Here is a 20,412-nt window from a genome sequence, read left to right as displayed (position 1 = left end):
TCATGGTGAATAATATGTTGCAATAGAAACAAATAAGAGTGCATCGCAAGCTTCAAAATGGGGGGGCTGTGAAAATGGTAATTCTATTCCATCCTGCACAAATTGAGCATCTTTCAATCCTCTTATTATAATTAGGGGTTTCTAGCTTTATTCACGTACTGGGTTACACAAACACATATTCCCATACTGCTCTCCGCCGTCCATTAGGTAGGTTCGATTTGTTCACTCACGCTGTCCGCCACTGTCAAAATATAATCATTAATAAAGAAATTAAAAACAACATCGTAAGGGTTGAATAACATTTAAAATGTTATCTTATCGCTATATAAATGACTCTTCTATTTAATAACACTAGTCAAAACATGGGGACTTTGTTGTATCACCTGTTTAATCATTTAATGTATATAACAGACTGGACTGAAGGCTCTTATTATTAAGTTAATGTACACTTATCTCTCTGTGCATCACAAGTGGTAAAAAAAAAAACATAAATCAATAGTAAACATCATAGAGCAGCATAACAGACACGCGCTCCCGCTCGTGCCCGCCGCCGCCGAAGTCGGGGTCGAGCATTTGTGCGCGTTCCAGCCGCGTATCCAGTGTGTGAGCGCGGGCGCCGACTCATCATCAGTCCATTGAATTTGTGCTCCGACGCTGACCAGCTCACAGCCACAGCCATGGTAGGTCCGACGCTGTTTTATCACTATATGTGGGTCGTACGGACCCAATCTAAACATGCGAGGGCATCTTTGGTCACCTGGTGATCATTTATTAGGCTGGGGGTCGGTTTTACCGTCAGACGGAGCGAGCCGCTGCTGTGCCGCAGGAGCCGCTGCTGCTAGCTCCGGGGCCAGTGAGCGAGCGGCCGGGCCGAAAATACCGCTTCGAAAGAGCACGACGCAGCCGCTTTTAGAGCTTTTATCCCGTTCAGGGGATTCAGAGTGGGGTGTTTTTCACGAGATAACAACATAACGGACCCGATAAAATGACTGAGAGTCCGGCCCACTGGCGCCATTTCGCTCGTCTGCCCGTGTTTCGCCGAACCCAGAGCCGCCACACAGAGGCCCGGTCTGCGGCGACATCGCGCCGTTGTCATGACGCTCTCCCCATCGCGCGGTCGCCGCATCACGTTTCCGTTATTCGGCTCCGCTCGTCAGAGCCTCCGCCTAAAACCGAGCATCGCTGGCAGGTGCAGTGGCGCCTCGGGGCTACCTGAGTGAGCTAGCGGTATTGTCAGCTGGGCTAGCTGCGTTAGCAGGGCAGTAAATGACACGCATTATGGCTGCGCTAGCTGAGATTTTTCCTTTCTTTGTCTGTACGCGGCTCCCTGCTAACGGCGCTACCCACTGTGGCTGACTGAGTCTCAAACTAGGTCAAGTTTAGTCCACTGTGATGGCAAATAAATACACAGCATGTTTTTGACAGAAGTCACTTGTGGGACTAAATGTATGAATTGACAGTGTGTTTGAGCACAGTTTTGCCTTATATAGCAAGCTAGCGCACACATGTGCGTGTGCTGCATTCATGGCCCCACCCTGAATTTGGTGCAAAGACCATTTTGTTTGGTGCCGTATTATAACGGATCGGCAGCTGGATTTAATTTACTGCCTTTCACCGTGTAAGAGTTTTGCCACGTATCTGTGAGGATGTAACACATATTTGACAGATTTTTTTTACCATTATGTAACGCTGGTTTAGCAGTGTTGGACCCGCTAGCTAAAGCTAATGGGCCGCAGTTTCTGGATGTTCGTGGTCAGTGCTGCGCACCTTCTTTTTTTTTTTTTTAAGTTGCGCATCTGATTTCTACAGACGTCTGTAAGCACGATTTACCCGTCTCACCATTAGACTACTACATAATACCAGCAGGGAACAAGTGGAGCAGAGCATGAAACATTAGAAGCATAGAAATCCCTGATACTCAGGAATGTTATTATGGGGAATTGCTGAATCACATGAAATATAAAAATCAAACGATTGCAAATCTATATTATAGTTTTTAGCTGTTTTTTTATTAACATTTATCTGTGTTGTGTGTTACTTTGCATTGCTGAGTCTGCGTTTACAATCTAACATGAGCTAAATCAGCCTCCTACAGACTTTTTTTTTTTTTTTTGTTAAGAGTTTCATTACAGACCCATTAGGCTTGCATTTGCTAGTGACATTTGGCTTTATGATAACAGCCAATGAGGCCTGTAACTGTGTGCAAAGGAATTTGAGACTTGGACCGTGACTTGGCTTGTATTGAGTCAATTGAACCTTGACTTCGGTAAAGAAAAGTATCCGTGGATAAGATTAGATAAGGTGAGAGCATAGTGATCACCATGGTGGTTTTAATTTACTGCTACAACAAGAATGGAGGATAAACAATTTTATGACCAATTGATTCTTTTCTGAAACAATGCAGTACAGGGAAAATAATACCCTGTTGACTTAAATGAAATCATGTTTGTGTACAGAAGTTAATTCTCAGCATCATCATAGGCTGAAACTAAGATGCCATGTGCTGACCTGAAATTTGTGAACTTCAGCAGATATTTTAAAAACGCTTATAGCAGCAGGGAACACAGAAAATATCAAACAGATAATCTCAATTTAATGACGAATGATGGAGGGATTAAGGAAGTGAGTAAGGTTGTTGGCTGGTTAATTATTACTCTAAAATTTACTGTTATCTCACGGAGGCCTTTTTTACGCCCTGAACAAACATGGAGTCCCTGTCTGTGCTTCAACAGTTGGGTTCCCTTTCCGTCTTTCCTGCCTTATTTCCTTTCCATTGTCTTGTTTTTTTCCATTGACACATTGCTGCTAGGTGGCAGTTTTCATCCATCTTCTCCTGATATGGCGTTTTCCTGTGATGGCGTGTCATAAACAGAATCAGGAGACCTAGCTGAATTTATGGAGCAGCTGTGACTCGATGTGACTTGTATTCTATATTTTAACAGAAGCCCCATTGTCTGTGACAGAAGCCGACACTGAACAGCTTAATTCCTGACCACACCCTCACCCACATGGTCATCTTTATGGTAGAGATACTTGGCTGCTCCCTCTGCTTGTAGAAAGAACTTGTAATGTTTTACACATACAGCTTTAGTAACGGACACACCTCGCCTGTCAGCTCAGATTATTTAGTATTCATACTCAAGGTGGACTTTGGACAAGCAGCAACAGCCACTTATTTATTCTATGTTCTTCAGTTTCGTTACAGTCTGACTTCATAAATAATAAATAGGATTAAAAGGCCGTACTGACTGAGTCATCAGTGTTGGTTTCATCTGCCACCAGCTGGGGTGTCAGTTAGATATTTGTCTGATTTTCTGAGCACAAAGCTTAACTCTTCACCACCACCACGGCTAGTCACGACCACACCTTCGCGTTTCCATTCTCCTTATCAAGTTGTCCTTGTAAGAAGCGTTCCTGCTGTGTGTGTGATAGTCACATGCCGCCCTCTTAGGCCCTTCTTCAGTTTCATGACTGTTTTTACTGTGCACCATTTGTTATTTGTGGTCTGTTGAATACCGTAGCAATTGTTGACTTGTTTGGACTAACAAGGATGCTATCAACACCATTATTATATTTTAGAATAATCAATTTAGTCCACATTGTCCATCTAAAATACAAATATGGTTTAATAGTAAAGAAAAACGACACATTCACATTTGAACTGCTGCAACCAGCAAATTCTTGCATCGTTTCAAAAGTTAATTAAATCAGACCAAAAATTAATCAGCAACTATTGTTAATTCAGTCACTCAGCTCTCAATATCAGTGGAAATTTACATTTTAGCGTTAGAGCATGAGATTATAATCAGATGTTCAAATTCTAACAATCTAATTTCTACTTGATCCGCTGTAGAATAATAATGACCTCCAATTATAGTCGTTATTTTGCGTCACGGTTATTTTATGAAATGTACCTACACAAATGGAAGCTTATTATCTTCTAAATATTGAGGGTTTAATTTATTTTAAAACGTTTTACATGTAATAGCAGCTGCTGTGTTAGAAAGAAAATACTTTAAAAATACTAAGAAAATACTCTAAGTTGACAAATTACATTCTCCACAGGCCTCCGGTGTGAAAGTCACAGATGAAGTCATCGCAGTCTTCAACGACATGAAGGTGCGTAAGGCTCAGGCGAACGAGGATGAGAAGAGGAAGAGGAAGAAGGCCGTCCTGTTCTGCCTGAGCAAGGACCTCAAGAACATCGTTCTGGACGATGGCAAAGAGATCCTGCTGGGTGACTTGGGAACCACCGTCCAGGACCCATACCAGCACTTTGTGAAGATGCTGCCCCCAGATGACTGCCGCTACGCCCTGTACGACGCCACCTACGAGACCAAAGAAACAAAGAAGGAGGACCTGGTCTTTATCTTCTGGTGAGGACAGTCATTATCAGACAGTAACGGTGGTATAACCTTCATTAAAATGATCTTCTGCTATAATGCATTTTTCTGCTTCTGCAGGGCTCCAGATAGTGCTCCCTTGAAGAGCAAGATGATCTATGCCAGCTCAAAAGATGCTATCAAGAGGAAATTTGAAGGTCAGTTGCAGAGCATGTGCATAGTTGAAATAAATTATGTATAAGGAATTACTTGTTGACAAATTTACAGAATTATCATTCAACTGTGCAGTTCTCACCTCTGTGGAGCGTTTTAGTAACTTTCAGCTCATTGTTTTGGTTCTGTCGTTTCCAGACACAGCAGGTGAAAACTCTGATTAATCTACTGTATGTTGTTTTCTCGAGTGAGTTAACGTAACTTTAGCAGCATTTAGGAGCTGAAGATAAATATATGGATATCCTTCTCTAGAGTTATCAGATTTGTCGATATTAGACATAACATTTGTCAGGTGGCCAGAAACACAACTACGTATTTGTGCTAATGTTGCTTCATGACAGCTGGTTGGCAGTTGTAAGCTGACACATTAACTACATCAACATAATAGGACCATAATGTCAGCATTGTGTTAACAAATTGCTCCGTTGCTCCCATGTAAACGAAGGTTTTACAGCTATTTATAAGTGTTTATAATCAGCTGTAGTATAATATAATTATTCCACGATAGTATGTTTTTATCGCTGTCATCCACTCCTGTAAAACATGCTGGTTCACCTGTAGTACAAATGGAGTCTTGAAAGAATTAGACAAGATCAACACCACATGTTTTCTCACATGAAGCTGTAGCACGTACGCTTAGCATAAAGAATGAGGATAGAGCCGTAATATATGCTCAGTTAAACAGTTAACTACACCCGAACACACATCTCCTTTTGTTTAATCTTAAAAAACAAAGGTGTGTTTTTCTTTTAAAGCTACTTAATAAAAATCCTTTGAGAAAAATCTTTCTTTGTATACTGGAAATGTAATGTTGCTGTTTTTGTTTTGTTTTGTTTTGTTTGTTCTAGGTATTAAGCACGAGTGGCAGGTGAACGGTTTGGAAGACCTCAAAGACCGGCACACCCTGGCAGAAAAGCTTGGGGGCTCATCAGTAATCAGCCTGGAAGGATCTCCTATATAAATATCACTCCCCCTCCTCCTGCACGGCTTCGATCGAGGCCTTTCAGACACATCTGTTGGGTTTAGCTGTTCATTCCAATGTGGTTTGGAGAAGGGCAAAAGCAGAACCAGCACCATTGGCGGGACTCTCTTGGGGAGGGATATTGTGGGTGGGTTTGGGGTCAAGTGACAGTAAAAAAAAAAAAAAATGAAATAAATAAATGAAATAAAATTCCACAAATGCAGACTGTCAGTGCAGTTCAAGCAACTTAAAGAAAATGAACAAAACACACACAAAGGAAAACCATTAAGATACAAATGAGGAAGGATGATGATGATAAACGCTAAATACACATAGTAGTTCATGTTTGAGAACAGGGTTTTGTTCTTTCTGGGTTCCATTTGAGCGATTGCAGAGAAAGGGACAGGCAACAACCTTTTTAGTTTTCCAACCTTCGATCCTGACAAATAATCGTTCCAACTACTTTTTTTTTTTTCTGCCAAACTTCTAGTTAAGTTTTGTAAGTGTGTGTAGTTGAGACTAGGTGTAGTAACTAATTCACTCAATTGCACAAGATGTAATGAAACCTTCTCTGGGGGAACACGGTTAAATATATATTTTTGTTTTGTTATTCCATTGTTTATTTTATTTTTTTCCATTTTTAACATGCAAATTCCAAAATTTGAGTGATTCCATTTTTATTTACAGTTCAGGGTCTGCAAACCATGGCACTTGATGTAGTAAACAGACAACATTCCTTGTACGTGTTCAATTCAGGATCTCCTTGATTTAAAAACTTTGGTGTTATGAAGGTCTGATGGGGAGCGATGTGTATATGAAAGACCAGCGGTCAGAGTTTAGACTGAATATTGAATGGTGGATGTTTTGTATTGTCTCCTTATCTCTAATAAAAAGCACTAAACTACTGACTTGGTCTGTTGGCTTTTTGTTTTTGTATTTTTAAATTCATGGTTTCATCGGTTGGACTTGTTCACTCATCAGAGTAGCATCTTTATTATAGTGAATGGTACAAGTTAAAGTCTCAAATTCTTCTGCTTGTCTGAGGTGGGAAAACTGTACCATTAAAAAAAAAAAAATGCAAATGTATCATCTCTTTTTCATTATGTTCTCAAGGTTGATGTTTGACTACTGCTCTTTTAACTTGGGCCGTCTTCTGCAATAGTTCTTAATACATCCTTAATTGGTCTCTGACAACTATATTACTTCCTCCAGACGTTTATTTCAATAACCACTTCCTATGATTTGCACAACAGAACTTTGCCAATTTTCTTGAAATTTATTTTAGCAGAATTTACATAGAATTCAGCTGTTCTAGGAAGACGGTTTATACCCCCCTCCTTATACATTAGATAGTAGAGCGAGTTGAGAAGTTTTTGGGCATCCATACCACCGCTAGGCTCACATGGACACCGAACACCTCTCACCTGGTAAAATAAAGCCCAGATGCTGTTTGAAGTTTTGCATCTTCTGCACATTTCTTTTTCCTACAGACTGCATTTTAATTTATGCTGAAATCTAAACAGGATTTTATTATGCGACTGGTGAACGCTGATGATAATGATAATAAAGATTTGTGACTAATTTAATTCTTTACCCTGTTTTCTTATGAATTTACTGTCGTGAAAAATTCAGAAAAACGACAAAATATTCATTTCTGACCAGTTTGAACCAGTTTATAAATTTTCCAGCACACCACGTCCCTGCAGGTCCAATAAAGCTGCAGTACCTGTTGTGGCCACATGACGGCACCGCAACACCACTCGTGAAATTAAGTCGTAATAAAAGCCACAAACACCTATAAACCTCTGTTTATTAAAATATATCAAGCATTTTTCTAAAAAATAAAAATAACACTGTCTCTGTGGTTCAGAATGAGAAACTGAAACGTTAGGTTGAAAAGCATCAGTGGTGTCAAACTACAGTGAGCTGTGTATCAGAAGGCAGATTATGGCAGAAGAAGCTGATCGATCCTCGACCTAGATACCAAAGTATTTTCTCTGAAGGAAACAGAGAAAATTAAAAAATAAATGTTCTCGGTAGATTAACATCAACCACAGTAGGAAAATAATCTGGAGCGTCTGACACATGAAGGAGGAAACGTGGTTTTTCCCTCTTGTAAAATGCGGCTTATGTCAATGCTGTGGAATCTCTGACAGCGGGTAAAACATATTAAAATATGCCATGTCATGATCTCACAGACGGATTTGTTTAATAGGTCCAGAAGTTACAGGGAGAATATTAAACACAGAAGACGAATAACTCAATAAAGAGGAACTGGATTGAGGGGCTCTGCTTTACTGGTGCATCGATGAAGGATGATTCTTTGTGTGGATTCAATCCTCTCCTCTTTCTTTAGGAGAAATAAAACATTTCAAGCTGAATGTTTCCAGTCACTTTGTGCTTTCTCATGTTTTCCATGTCATTCTTCCAAAGCCACCTTTTAATTGTTCTCAGTCGTGCACACAGTCTAGTCGATTACCGTGCACCCAGTAACAGATCTGAGCAAACTTCAGAGGAGTGATGCGCACAGCCACATTGTAATCCAGGTTCTCCCCGTTGATCTCCAGCCACTGGTGTCCAGAGAAAATGCCAATGACCTTCCTCTCCCAGCGCTCTAAACTATTGTCCCATACTCTTCCATACACTCCGGAGCCACTGGCTCCTGGTCGGGCATCACAGTGCTGGTATATCAGGTCGCTGGACTCTTCTTCCACAGGACAAAATCTGTAGACCAGCTCTCCAGGTCTGTCGCTGTCAAAACCAGAGAAATGAATGCGCTTCCCTGCGAGGTCATCAGAGGAGGGAGCCACAGAGAGGCGCATGAAGGGACGTCTGTGAGGCCAACGAAGCTCCAGCAGAGCATAATCAAAGTCCATGCTGACCTCCTGAGACCCCTGAATCCAACCCTTCGGCACACGGGTGCGTTTCACTCTGACCCAACGGACCAGAGACTTCTTGGAAGACGTGAGGCCAGCGTTGGTGCTGTTGATGGATGGAGGGATGAGGAAGCCCACCCTGAGCTTCCTCGCCCCCTTCACATAATCCTTCCCATCATGCACACAGTGGGCAGCTGTGAGGACATGCAGCTGGGACACAAGTACACCGGTGCAGCCAGTGGAGATCCGCACAGCTGTGGAGAAAGGGTAATCCAGCAGGAAGTTGTCACCTTGGATGTTAAAACGCCCGTCTGCTCCGTAAATCTGCCGCCTCACACGCTTGTGTCTGAGCTTCACTCCGAGTCCTGATCTGGGTGACGGATGAGCAAAGTGACCTGCATCACCCTCCAACTCGTCCTCAGCCTCCACATCCACCGCGGTGAGAGTGCGGGAACCGTCAGCGTACAGAGTCTCAAAACCCAGTTTCTCGGTGAGCTGCTCCGTCGGTTCCTCCTGCTCTCTTCTGTGGAAGCAGCTGGAATTGCAGTGAGTAGTAAAGTCCAGCTGCGTCTGAGCGCTGAACCCAGAGCGGGTGAGAGGCATCGGTGAGTGAGGGACCAGCGTGGGGATGTGGACCGGAGGAGAGTGCAGAAAGGAGAAAGTGAAGGGGAGGAGGAGCTGGAGGAGCAGGAGCAGGTGAATCAGAATTGAGCTCTCATGTGGCATCATCATGGTGATGGAAACACTGCAACACAAAAAACAATCAGATACACGAGTAAAACAGAGAGAAAAAGCATGAATTCCTGTGTTAGTAAGGAAAACACAAGTGGGGAAAACATTCCCAAACGAGCTGTCACACAAACACCCGACCACTAATCCCTCATAAATCTGGACTCTCACTGTTGATTGCTGACTGTAAATCACTGCGTGTGTGCAAGTGAGTCCAGTTTGCAAGATCTAATGTTGCAACCAGGCCGAGTTTCATGTGGTGCAGTGAAGCAACAATCAACCTCTTGTTCCTATAATGTAGATTACAAGGAAAATCGGATTTCAGCCCGACGGAAACAAGCAAGCATTTTAATGTGTGTTTGGTGCATAAATCCTCATGAAATGATCAGTTATAGAGGAAGCAAAGTGGCCACAAGCACAGCTGAGAAGCCAGGAGACAGCTGAGTGGTCAGTAATGCAGAAAGAAACAAGTGTGGTTACTTCAAACATCATTTAAAAAAAAAAAAACATCCGCCAATTATTTCCTAGACATGATCTAAAAGACAGAACCGCTGCATAATGACAGACTGACTGGGTGAACAAGAGGTTACAACAAAAACCCTCTAATCAAATGTTTGTCAAAGCTCCGAGCTAAGACGTTGTTTTCCGTCAAACATTAACTACTTTACAGTGTATGTGGGGTTTTCAAGGCAGATTAACAAGGACAAGGAGATACTTGATCCCCTCTAAAGACCGTGGACCCCGAGGCACTCATGGCACGAAGAGAGCAGGTGTGTGAAAGTGAAAAGAAACAAGTCGAGGCACGGCGGTCGCACAGGGCATTATTCCTAACAAAAGACAGGGTGGGGCCTGTCCACACACCTATACTCTGTCCCTCATAGTGTAAAACTGCAAAGGAGCCAGAATAAGCTGGGAAAGTACAAGTTTCCATCCATGTTGACGTGTCAGATGCTTGACAGCTGCAGATTATTACACCAGGTACAGAGCATCCTAAGTGGCTAATTGGCTGGTGGGGTCTTCTAAAGCTGACATGTTGTTTAATTTATTTAATCCAATAAAGCACCCCAGTGCATGCTGTTTTATTGGATTAACATGTAACTTATTATAACTAAAACCACAGAAGACGTCCCTGTGCAAATGTGACAAAATATATAACTGGAGGCAAGATGGTGGAGTCATTCAGTGCAGAAATAACCCAGCCCAAAGTATGTAAACCACTCCAATTTATCTCTGGGTTCACCATCTAAATGTGATCTAATCTTAGTCTCATGTATGCAGCAGAGTCAAGTCAAGTTCAGCCCTCTTTATTAAAGACTGTCAGACAACATGGAAGCCCACGTTTTACCTGAGAGGACTAAAGAAACACCTGAGACCTCATTCAGGCTTTAATAGTCTCCTGTCTCCACTCCACTGTCTAATGCTTACAGTCCCAATCCAACCACTACATCTAATAAATTACCTCCTGATTACAGATCAGTGGTCCGGGTTTACACCCCAGTCAACGTTTGCGCCCCATCAGACGAGTCCTTCAGGATCAGGTCCCAGGTTTTCCTCATCCTCTCTGGTGGTCGACAGGTACTTTCTCCCTCCTCCGTCTCGTCCCACAGAAGCTAAATCTCTGCTCGATCTTTCTTTCGCAGCTTGTTCCCGTGTGAAGCCCCAGATGTGGAGGGAGTCGCTCTGAAACCTGCCCAGCTCAGACCCGGAGCTGCAGATGAAAGTCTCTCGACTGACACTAAGTGTTTTCAGCCTGTGCAGCGTCCTGCCTCACGGTCCTAGCGCCCGCCTCCGGCTGCAGACGGGACACAGCGTGTGTATTAAGTTAAAGGGCGACTTCACTCATTTTCAACATCCTTCCCATTCTTCTTGTTGGGTGAGTGTGATGCATGGTATGAAATGTCCCTCTGCTGTTCGGATATGAGGATATCTGTGTGCTTCTAGCTAAGAAACTCCTCCAAGTGACCTCACTGGAGGCGTTATTCAATTCTCGTCCGCCAGATGACATCATGAGGAAGTGTCAGAGTTAATTATCATTAAAAACAAAATACAGAAGATGCTGAAGTGGTTGTCAGTTTAATAATTTGGACAGAAATATTAGGCTAACATGCTAAGTAAATAATGTTTACCATGTTCAGCTTCTTAGTTAAATATAAGAAATATTGGCTGTGGGTCATCTACAGGTCATCTACATCTACAATATTTACAATATCTACCAAAATGATCTTATTAACAACTTCACCAGCTTAAAAAATGCATGTTGCTACATAGGTCAAAGACATATGGTACTGTAACCCAAAAAGAAGATTGCTCAACGTATAGTCTCAGTAAAGTTGTTTATATATATATATATATTTATTATTATTTTTTAATAGTAAAACACAGTATGTGTTAAGGCGTTATATTGTCAGACTTTGAGTTTTTTACAGTATAATAATTTAGCAGTCGGTGCACTGCATCAACATGAATAATAATTTAATTTAATTTGACAATTTTCCTCTACTGACTCAGTTACCAATCATAAGTGTTTTTATTCATCATATCAGACGTTTGGCACTTTTATTGATAGCCTACGGCTAAACCCAAGCAAGAAAAGTCTTGTTTCTGGCATCAGTGCAAGAACTATAATGGATGAAGGAGAAGAACAACTCCTAGCTGGCAGGCAGAGGACTGTTGGGACATGTTAGCAGCAGCGTTCACCCCATCCTCTGCTGCCTGACCTTGATCTCCAAGAGGTCTTTCATGTCTCTTTCAGGATCCATGTGAGACTGTGGAATTTGGGAAGCAGTGCACCGACTCTCTCATGGGGTTTGTTGCAGCTTCACTGGGGCTGAAACAGAGCTCCTAGTCACAGCGACAGTGTTTTCAGGAATGCTGAGGAATTCCCAACAAGGACACAAGTCAGGCTGTCAGAACAATGGTGCCGTTGTTGTCCGCAGAGCAAATGTCACCCCACAGAAAACACCTAACTGAACCTGCTCCTCATCCCTGTAATAAAATCTTCAGCTGGTACTGGTACTGTTCCTGCGCTGTGAATATGTGCTGACAGATTAAGTGTAAGGTATATTCCCACAGAAATATATCGGCAAATCATTGTGGATGGGAGGGAAAGCAGCAGGCAAAAAGCCAGGAAGGTGTAAATGTGTAATTTTATAAGCCTGCGGCTGTGATGATGGTATCGCTGTCTGTCGCTGTGCCACAGACAGCGAGACAAGACATTTTCTTTGTGTGTCTTTGGCATTGAACAACTTGGCCTCTGTTTCTAGATTCCTCTCTTCCCATCCTATTCTTTTCACTCTTACTCACAAAAGTTTCTCCTCATATTTTTAAAATCATACAGGAGAGAAAATACTGATATCATTTTTAAAGGAATAGTTCAACTCTTTAGGAAATACTAAAGACATTTGTTTTTTGTGCAGCAAATATATTGGGTAGCCAGCAGTTGGTCAGCTTAGCTCAGCATGAAGCCTGGAAATACAGACAGTTACCACTTTTAAGCTTCTATATACATTTAACTAGTTTGTTTTATCTCTGTAAAATCATGTAAAAACAAGATTGCGGTTTTACAGGACGTGAACATAGGAAAGATTTAGCGGAATTCTGCCTTTTTTTACATGTTCTCTTTATTTGCCTTATAATTAAAATAATACTTTTTATTTTAAAGATTTTTTTTATTTAGCTACTTCAAAAGACTTTAAATAGACATCAGGTAAGCGGCTGTCATTACTGTGAATGTAAAACAATCCTTTGTGATCATGTTGTGCATCCTACTATAAAATTACTGAACCGTTTTCAAATGAGGCATAATACTTAAGTATTTATGTCTAATGTCAACATGCTAATAAATGTAATAAATGTGATGTTCATTATATTTTTCATATTTTCATAAAACTTTCAGTGCATCAAAGCAATTAGAGCCCCAAGTTAAACATTTACGTCCCTGTCAAATCAGTTCTTTGTCTGTTTTTAGTAAAATATTTTTGCACATATGAAGTTTTAGTCTCACAGAAAAACAGCTAATAATTCAAAATGTTCCTTCAAAGAAAATATTCAGCCAATATATATCAAAGCTTGTGACACATAGTGGAAACTTTCCAGAACAATTTTCTTAAACTGTCAGCTGTGTAAATTGGTGTGTAGACTAACACATCTTCAAGAATAAAAAAATAAAACCTCTTTGAGAATCCAGTGTCACACCTGTCTCCTGTGTGTTATATGGTAGATTAGCAGTTTCTTGTCTAACACGTGTTTCGAGGTTCATTCACGGTTCACTTTACAGAACGGGCACCTGCAGTTTATTTTACAATATAAAGAAAAAATGTGCCTCTTAAAAACAGCTGCTGATGATATATTTTTTTTATTTCTGGAAACCTCTGTTTTGTCTGACAGCATTCATTCAGTTCTCCAGATTCAGGGTCACAAGATGCTGGAGCATAGAAACAACATCCCAGGAAGTTTGGGGTGAAGTGGCAAAGTGTAAATAAACAGTCTAGACAGTTTTCCAGCCCATCACAGAACTAATATAAACCCTCACAGTGCACATTTTGGACGGTAACTCTGCCTGACAGTCACATCTTTGGCATTTGGAGGACACACAGCCGAACCCAGGGAGAATGTGTCAACTCCAGATGAAAGTAAATTCCTGGCCTGGGAATCGACCCGGTGACACTGACACACTGCTCCCTGTGTTTGATGGTGACATTTCTTTCCACACTGCAGACCACGAGGCCCACGTCACAGATTGTCGCTACTCATTCATACATGGACACCAGATGGGACAGTCGTTTTATTGTCCACCCTCTTAGCATATTTAGCATCATGTTAACTGAAGCGTCTGTTTAATGGATGGACCAGATGTGGACACATGATTTATTTAGCAGCACTGCAGAGAAAGTGGATACTTGCCATACTTGATTTTCCCTTACATCCTTCCTGAAGCCTGTAATTAAATGGCTACTGCTTTTGAGAACTGCTCTTGTTAAATGATGTATGTAATGACACGCAGCATCCCAGATAAAAGAACACTGAGACTAATAGTCGACAACATACTAGAAGCTCTGTGGTTTGACCTACATGCTAACATCAGCATATCAACATGCTACGGTGACAGATTTAGTCTGGTTCTGTTTAGCAGGTATAATGTCTATGACGTTTAGCGTATTTAATGATAAGTAGAAGTATTGATATCTGCACCAGGTTTTATAACAGCCCATACAGTCATTGTTGACATACCTGTCCACTACCTGGACGAACACGCTGCTAGTGTGGGTAAAAATCACACTTTTTGGGGTAAAGTTGTAAAGTTTATATGATTCAGAAGCTTTTAACGGCTTTTCCCAGCCTATATGTTATTTATTTTTACACCTGACACCTGATTTAAAATGGTCACTGTCAGCTGGTACTGATCCTGTTTTTGCTTTATTTAGGATGCTCTGGGTGTTTTTACCTGTTCAGACCCTAAAAACATTTCAGTGAAACAGTCTGAGACGGAGAATCTTTTGGTTTGAACTGCTCCTGTGTCGACACTAAAGCCTTTCGGTTTGATGAGACTGCTCTTCAGGTCTAACATGTTTAACAGAGTGAGTGGAATATTTAGCTTTAACCCTGAGGTCCTGAAGGTGGGTGACCTTCCTCCTCAACCCCTGACCTTCTCAATCCTCAACACTTTCAGTCTCTTTCTCTGATCCAGACTCATACTTTCCAAAATGAGTCATTTAAGAAGAGAGAAAAGTGCCGCAGAGACTCTTTTCGATGGCTGGGTTCACTTATATCTGACTAGTTTTCGGGGACGTGAGTTATTAGACTGTCCCTGTTTGTACGGGGAGAGAGGAAAATGAAAACCATCAGGTTACATCCATCTGTGCTACTTGTGTTTAACTTCGTTCACAATTATTCAACATTTGTGTCTAGGACTCCCTGATGTATCTCATTGCGGGTAACTGTCTGGGCTGTTTGGCCTGGAGGATTCCAGATAAGTGAGTTCACGCTCGGTACGTGTGAGCAGGCATACCTTAAATTTCCATGGAAATGGTGCTATGACACTGAGCACAAGCCTAAAACTGCTACGTACTGTTCAGTGTTCATTCCTTATTGAAGTTCCCCATTATATAAAGCTGTTCAAATTGGTCCCTTCTGCCTTGTATAATGTAAAATGAATCAGGTCTGTTGAGGTCACATGCTGTGAGGGCAGTGCCAAGTTATCTGTGAGCAGGACGACAGGAGTTTCTCTGGATTATTTAATCTGATAATTGGCTTCAGATTCAAACAAGTCACCCGAGTCTTAAAACAGTAGAATGAACCTTTCATAACAAAGCTGCAGCTCTTGACCTGCCCTTGTCACTTAGAAAAACAGACACTGGAGCATTTGTAGAGTGAAGATCTTTAAAGAGCAGGGCTGAGAACACAAATACTGTTCCCTTTCTCCTCTTCAGCCTGTGCCTCAGTGCTTTATGTCCCCTTTTTTTTCCATCCAGATATATTTATTGCTTCTTTGCTCTGTCCTTTCTTACTGAAGCCCTCCCATCCCATCGGCCTGCCCTTTCTCTCTCCTCATCACGGGGTCTAAACACAGCAGATATTTTCCACATTTCAGTCCACGTGTTGCTGCAGCACTTGACAAGGGCGCCATCTGTGCCAACAATCACCTTTTCAGACATTAGATTTTCCTCACTGATGAATATCTCATCATCCCATTGAGCCGATACCCCTCCTGCCATTGCTCCCTGGTTCTCCTGCAGGGCCTTGCGGGTACGTACTCAGTCCGACTTCCCCTCTGTATGATGTCATGTCAGTTTGGCTGGATGAGCTGTAAGAGGAAAAGAAAAAAAGGAAAAAACACAGTTTGCAAAAACAGAACTAAGGAATGCAAAGTGACTGTGATGCACTCCATCAGGAGGGAGGTGGAGAGCGTGTCTCCTCATATCTTTAACCAGTCTGGGCAGAGTGAAGTCTGCTGCTGAGACTGGAAGTCGTGCCAAACGGTGCTCTCCTCCTCTGGCCTCCTATAACAACCTTAAAATACATCTTTGGCCTGGATATATGGAGGGGCAAAGGGCATCTGTTTACTTAATCAAGTTATTCTTGGTTTCAGGATGAATTATGATCCCCGAGGGCAAAATAAATCTACTTATCACTCTCAAGTCATTTCAGTCGATTGTTGTCAAATTCTTTGAAATGCCATGTTTTCTGTAGAAGAATGTTGGCCACAGAAACATTGGGAGAAAAAGTTTATAAAAGATGTTTATAATATACAAAAATGGGTGTGAACACTGAATTAGTTCAACCACATACATTGGAGGAGAACCAAATCCGACTGTTTGTTTTCAGATGAATCTATTATCATTAATATTATTCTCTATGTTCTGATCCTGACCCTAAAAACAATGTGTCCAACTGGGATATTATAAAAAAGCAAATCCATTTCTCCATGTCTCCAGCTCTTCATGAAAAAATACTTTCCACACAACCTCCCAGCACAATGAAAAGATCAGTGCCAGAACTCTTGACACGAGTTCAGCAACGACAGGCATTAAAGTGCGGGTTGAATATTTGAGTAATGGTTCGTTAAGTGATACCAGAGAGGAAAAATTACTTTCAGGGAATGCTAAAAATGTTGTGAGACGTGAGTTGTTTGGTGACACCAGAGATAATACACAGTTGTCTCACACACACGCTGTGATCAACTGAAGTGTCTGGAGGTGAAGGATCCATGAAGCTGTGGGAAAAACATAAATCTCAAGTGGAACCACAGGCCTGCGAAGTCTTCATCAAACCAACGTGGTTTGAATATTAAGAAATCAATAAGAGGTGATGGTAGAAACAGAGCGCGGGTGGCTGCAAACCAACTGACCACATGAAATGGATCAAATTTCCTGAAACTGTTTCCTTGGAGGAGAAGGAGACAAAAAGCATTCTGGTCATTTGAGCTTAGGAACAAATCAGCTGTGAAGGACTCAGTAAACACGCAAATATTTACAGCCTCAGAGCGAACATTCCCGCTCACACTTGTCCTAGTGGTTCATCCACAGACGCGGTTGAGTTTCATTTATAAGTGGATGACTAATCAGACACGTACCTCCCACCCTGCATGTGCTTGTTTAGCCCTTTAAGTATGTGCACTTCAGTCTGTGTCAGCTCTCAGTCTACCTGCACTGAAAAGTTACTGTAAAAATTCATTCTAGTTTGGAAACTCCAACATTTTTAACCTATTCCTTTCCTATTTTTAACTGCACATTGCTTTAGAAACATACAGCAGGCTATTACACAACAACCTATCTTACCAAACGTTATGTAACTCCAAACCCAGTTTCATAATAACTCGTCCCATTTAGTATTGTTGTGTCTTTAACAAGTAACTTTAGTTTCTGCACATTTATAAATTAATCCTGAGAAAAACAGACTATATTTTAAAAATAATTATCACATGGACAATACATATAGTATTTGAATAAATGTATACAATCACTGCCCGACTCCACTTGTCAAGTTTAATTGCCTGAGTTTCATTGGTATTTAACAAAATGTGGTCTAACTTTATCTCAAAACTAAAAACCATAAGAGGAAAATTTACTTTTTAATTTTGTATCTTGGAGGCAGCATAACAAGCAGTACATTAGCATCATCAGTCAATATAAAGTCAATATTCACTGTCCTTATAGCTCAGATTTAGTTTCTACTGGGGCGTCATGCCAGTAGTGTGCAGTGGCTTTATTGGAGCGTTGTTGTGGCTGATAACAGGTGTGAGGGATCATCACCGACAGGTTTTGTGTTGCAGGTTCTGCAGAGGATTCATTTTTCAAGACACGTTGTCACCTGATCAAGTTTCATAACATAAATCGTGGGTTAATGCAGGTTTAACAGCCTTCATTAACCTTTGCATGGTGGTTTTGGTCCCTTGCTGTGAGGCCGAGGGACGCCTGCTTGGAACGCTGTGGAACGTTCCTGTGCGTTCTGGAATGTTCTCGAGGTCTCACAAAGGAACCGCCCACAGGAACAACGAGGTTGCTAGGTAACAGAGACGCCTTGATAACAGGAATCCAGGAAGTGTTGGACACAGAGTGTACACTGACCAGCCCCCGAACAGAAAGCACCTTAGAGGAATAAAGCTATTCAAGCTCCTGAGTTACAACCAGGGCAGGTTTGCACAGTTAAATAGTCCTGCCTGCTCCTTCAGTGGCTTTTTACATAATACTGAGTTTGGAGGTAAAGTCCTTCATTTGTGTTCTTATAGTGACAACGACCTAGTTTCAAACTATTAATTGAATTTTAAATGAAGACTAATTTATTTAAATCAATTGTTATAAACATCTATAGCAAAGTAATAGTAGAATCACCAACTAGCATAACATAAAAAGAAATATTTATTTTATTTATGTCTGCATATACAAATGTGCTCTGCAAGTTAGCTGCACAAAACTTCAACCTGTCAGTTAACAGATGTAAATATTTAATAACAACCAATCATCCTGTAAGAAATATTTTGTGCAGTGTGTTCTGTTTTAATTTAGTGATGTATGAAACTGTATATTTCTTATTTTATTCAATTCCCCTCATATTTGTATTTGTGTGTTTTCATCTTTGCTGTCCTGCAAGTCAGCAGAGGCGAGCCGGCTGCAGCTCTGACAGACGGAGCTGTGAGGCTGCAGGCTGCCAGACATTTGGACTCTGTTCTTATCTGCAGCTGCTAATCCTTGCAGTTACATGCAATATTAATTTAGTGACACTGTTACTCAACAAAAACAACAAAAAAAAAAAACAAAGCAGCATAGATAATCACAGCCAGGGTCAGTAAGCAGACATTTCCTAGACAATATTCTAAAGAAACAAGGTCTTTTTTTTTAACTAGACATATCCCAACACTTTCTCCAATAAACAAATCAAAGTTCCAAACAGGGACAAAGTTGTGGACCCATGTGTTGAACTGTCACTTCATTCCCTCAGCAAAATAAAAGCATTTTTCCACTGCTCACCTCTCTCCCTCTATGGCTACCGCAGGGGTTTTATGGTTCTAACGCTGCCAGGCCCGTGCATTGTGAATGAGGAGCTGTGCGAGCCAAAAGAGTGCACTGGGAGGTTTTCATGGCTTTGAAAAAATCCGACAAGGAAGAAAACGTGGCTTTTCTTGCTGCATTCTTTGCTTTATCAGGAATTCACTGAGGTTTGGCCATGCACTTTTTGCTGGAGCCTATTCCTGCTCGCCTGGGAATTACAAGGCCTATTTCTTGTTCCTGTTCTCTTTGAACAGAGAAACTGGGCTTCAGAGTTGTGCAAGTGATCAGGGCAACTCCACACCAACAGTTTAATCCTTTAAACACTGCATATCTCACAGAAACAAAGCAAGTGTCCAAAACAGACCCCTGAAAGCAGTGGAGCTCATTTTTCCTGAGAATAATACTCTCTATGGAGATGAGCCACAAGCTTGGGTTCAGAGTTTTGTCCCCATGACTGGTTCTGCTTTTAGCTGCAAACAGATTGATGAAGCAATGATGCTTATAATTGGATTCAAGCATGGCACATTTCTGCGCCGTGCTCAGCTGGAGCTTATTGTTTTTGATCCATGGCTGATTGTGGTCTATAAATTCAACAGACATGAGATGGCACAGGGATTAGCAGCTCCAAAAAGACATCAAGGCTGTGACTAAGCATCCTAGCGACAACTGTTTAATTGTAAACTTATCCAAAGGCTATTCACAGCTAAAATGAACAAAAGGCCCAGAGGAGGTGAGGAGGTGAATCTAGGATGATCACAACAACTTTGCAAATGCATGTCTGTTTATAATAACTGATATAATAATATCTCTTGCAAAACTAAGAAAAACTGTCTGACACCAGGGATTCAGTTGAAGAAGAGACATTCTGTCCCAGAAAAATCTACAAAACATTTTATAAATCAGTCAGTCCTCTACACCTGACCCATTTTCCTCCACCAGATTATCAGAAAAGATGGAAAGATAGAAAAAGGGAGGAATCCTGCACAAAGAAAGAGAGAGAGACAGAGAGAGAGAGAGAGCGGCACATGAGGCAACCAAGGTGGCCAAAGTCTGATCTCAGTACAGACAAGGCTGGGCTGCAGCTGTGTGTCCTCACGTTCAACTCCCATCTAGATCCAGATTAGTAAACCCATTACTCAGCCAAGACCTGCTCCCCCTGACTCTTGGACATTAAGTACTCTGAGATACATTTACACAAGGTTTAGCTCTTTATCCCTCCACCTATTGATGTGTCTGCAGTTTTTTTTATTCATGTATAATATAAAGCTGTATTCACAGAATTTAAACTGTTTTCAGTGACCACA

General features: G+C 41.4%; 2 protein-coding genes across 2 annotated transcripts; one reads left to right on the top strand and one right to left on the bottom strand.

The window, feature by feature from the left end:
• The first annotated feature begins 566 nt into the window (after positions 1 to 566).
• cfl1 (cofilin 1) lies at positions 567 to 6,425 on the top strand. Its single transcript, XM_026358110.1, has 4 exons — positions 567 to 680; positions 4,066 to 4,376; positions 4,464 to 4,540; positions 5,405 to 6,425. Exons 1-4 carry the CDS (start codon positions 678 to 680, stop codon positions 5,515 to 5,517), a joined length of 504 nt encoding a protein of 167 aa, XP_026213895.1. The 5' UTR covers positions 567 to 677; the 3' UTR covers positions 5,518 to 6,425.
• Positions 6,426 to 7,701: 1,276 nt separating this feature from the next.
• Positions 7,702 to 10,843, bottom strand: LOC113160715 (serine protease 23). Its single transcript, XM_026358109.1, has 2 exons — positions 10,582 to 10,843; positions 7,702 to 9,138 (listed from the first exon to the last, which is right to left on the bottom strand). The coding sequence occupies exon 2, from the start codon at positions 9,123 to 9,125 to the stop codon at positions 7,968 to 7,970; it is 1,158 nt and encodes a 385-aa protein (XP_026213894.1). The 5' UTR covers positions 9,126 to 9,138; positions 10,582 to 10,843; the 3' UTR covers positions 7,702 to 7,967.
• Positions 10,844 to 20,412: the final 9,569 nt, after the last annotated feature.

The sequence above is a fragment of the Anabas testudineus genome, chromosome 10 (assembly GCF_900324465.2).
Source record: "Anabas testudineus chromosome 10, fAnaTes1.2, whole genome shotgun sequence".
Lineage (NCBI taxonomy): Eukaryota > Metazoa > Chordata > Actinopteri > Anabantiformes > Anabantidae > Anabas > Anabas testudineus.
The sequence above is the reverse complement of the archived record's forward strand: the minus strand, read 5'-3'. Positions and strand labels throughout refer to the sequence as shown.

Excerpts from the sequence above, each read along its gene's own strand:
- cfl1 (XM_026358110.1), top strand. Across the intron at positions 4,377-4,463 it reads GACCTGGTCTTTATCTTCTG|GGCTCCAGATAGTGCTCCCT; the intron begins GTGAGGACAGTC and ends CTGCTTCTGCAG. Across the intron at positions 4,541-5,404 it reads TATCAAGAGGAAATTTGAAG|GTATTAAGCACGAGTGGCAG; the intron begins GTCAGTTGCAGA and ends TGTTTGTTCTAG.
- LOC113160715 (XM_026358109.1), bottom strand. The coding sequence starts at position 9,125 with ATGATGATGCCACATGAGAGCTCAATTCTGATTCACCTGCTCCTGCTC.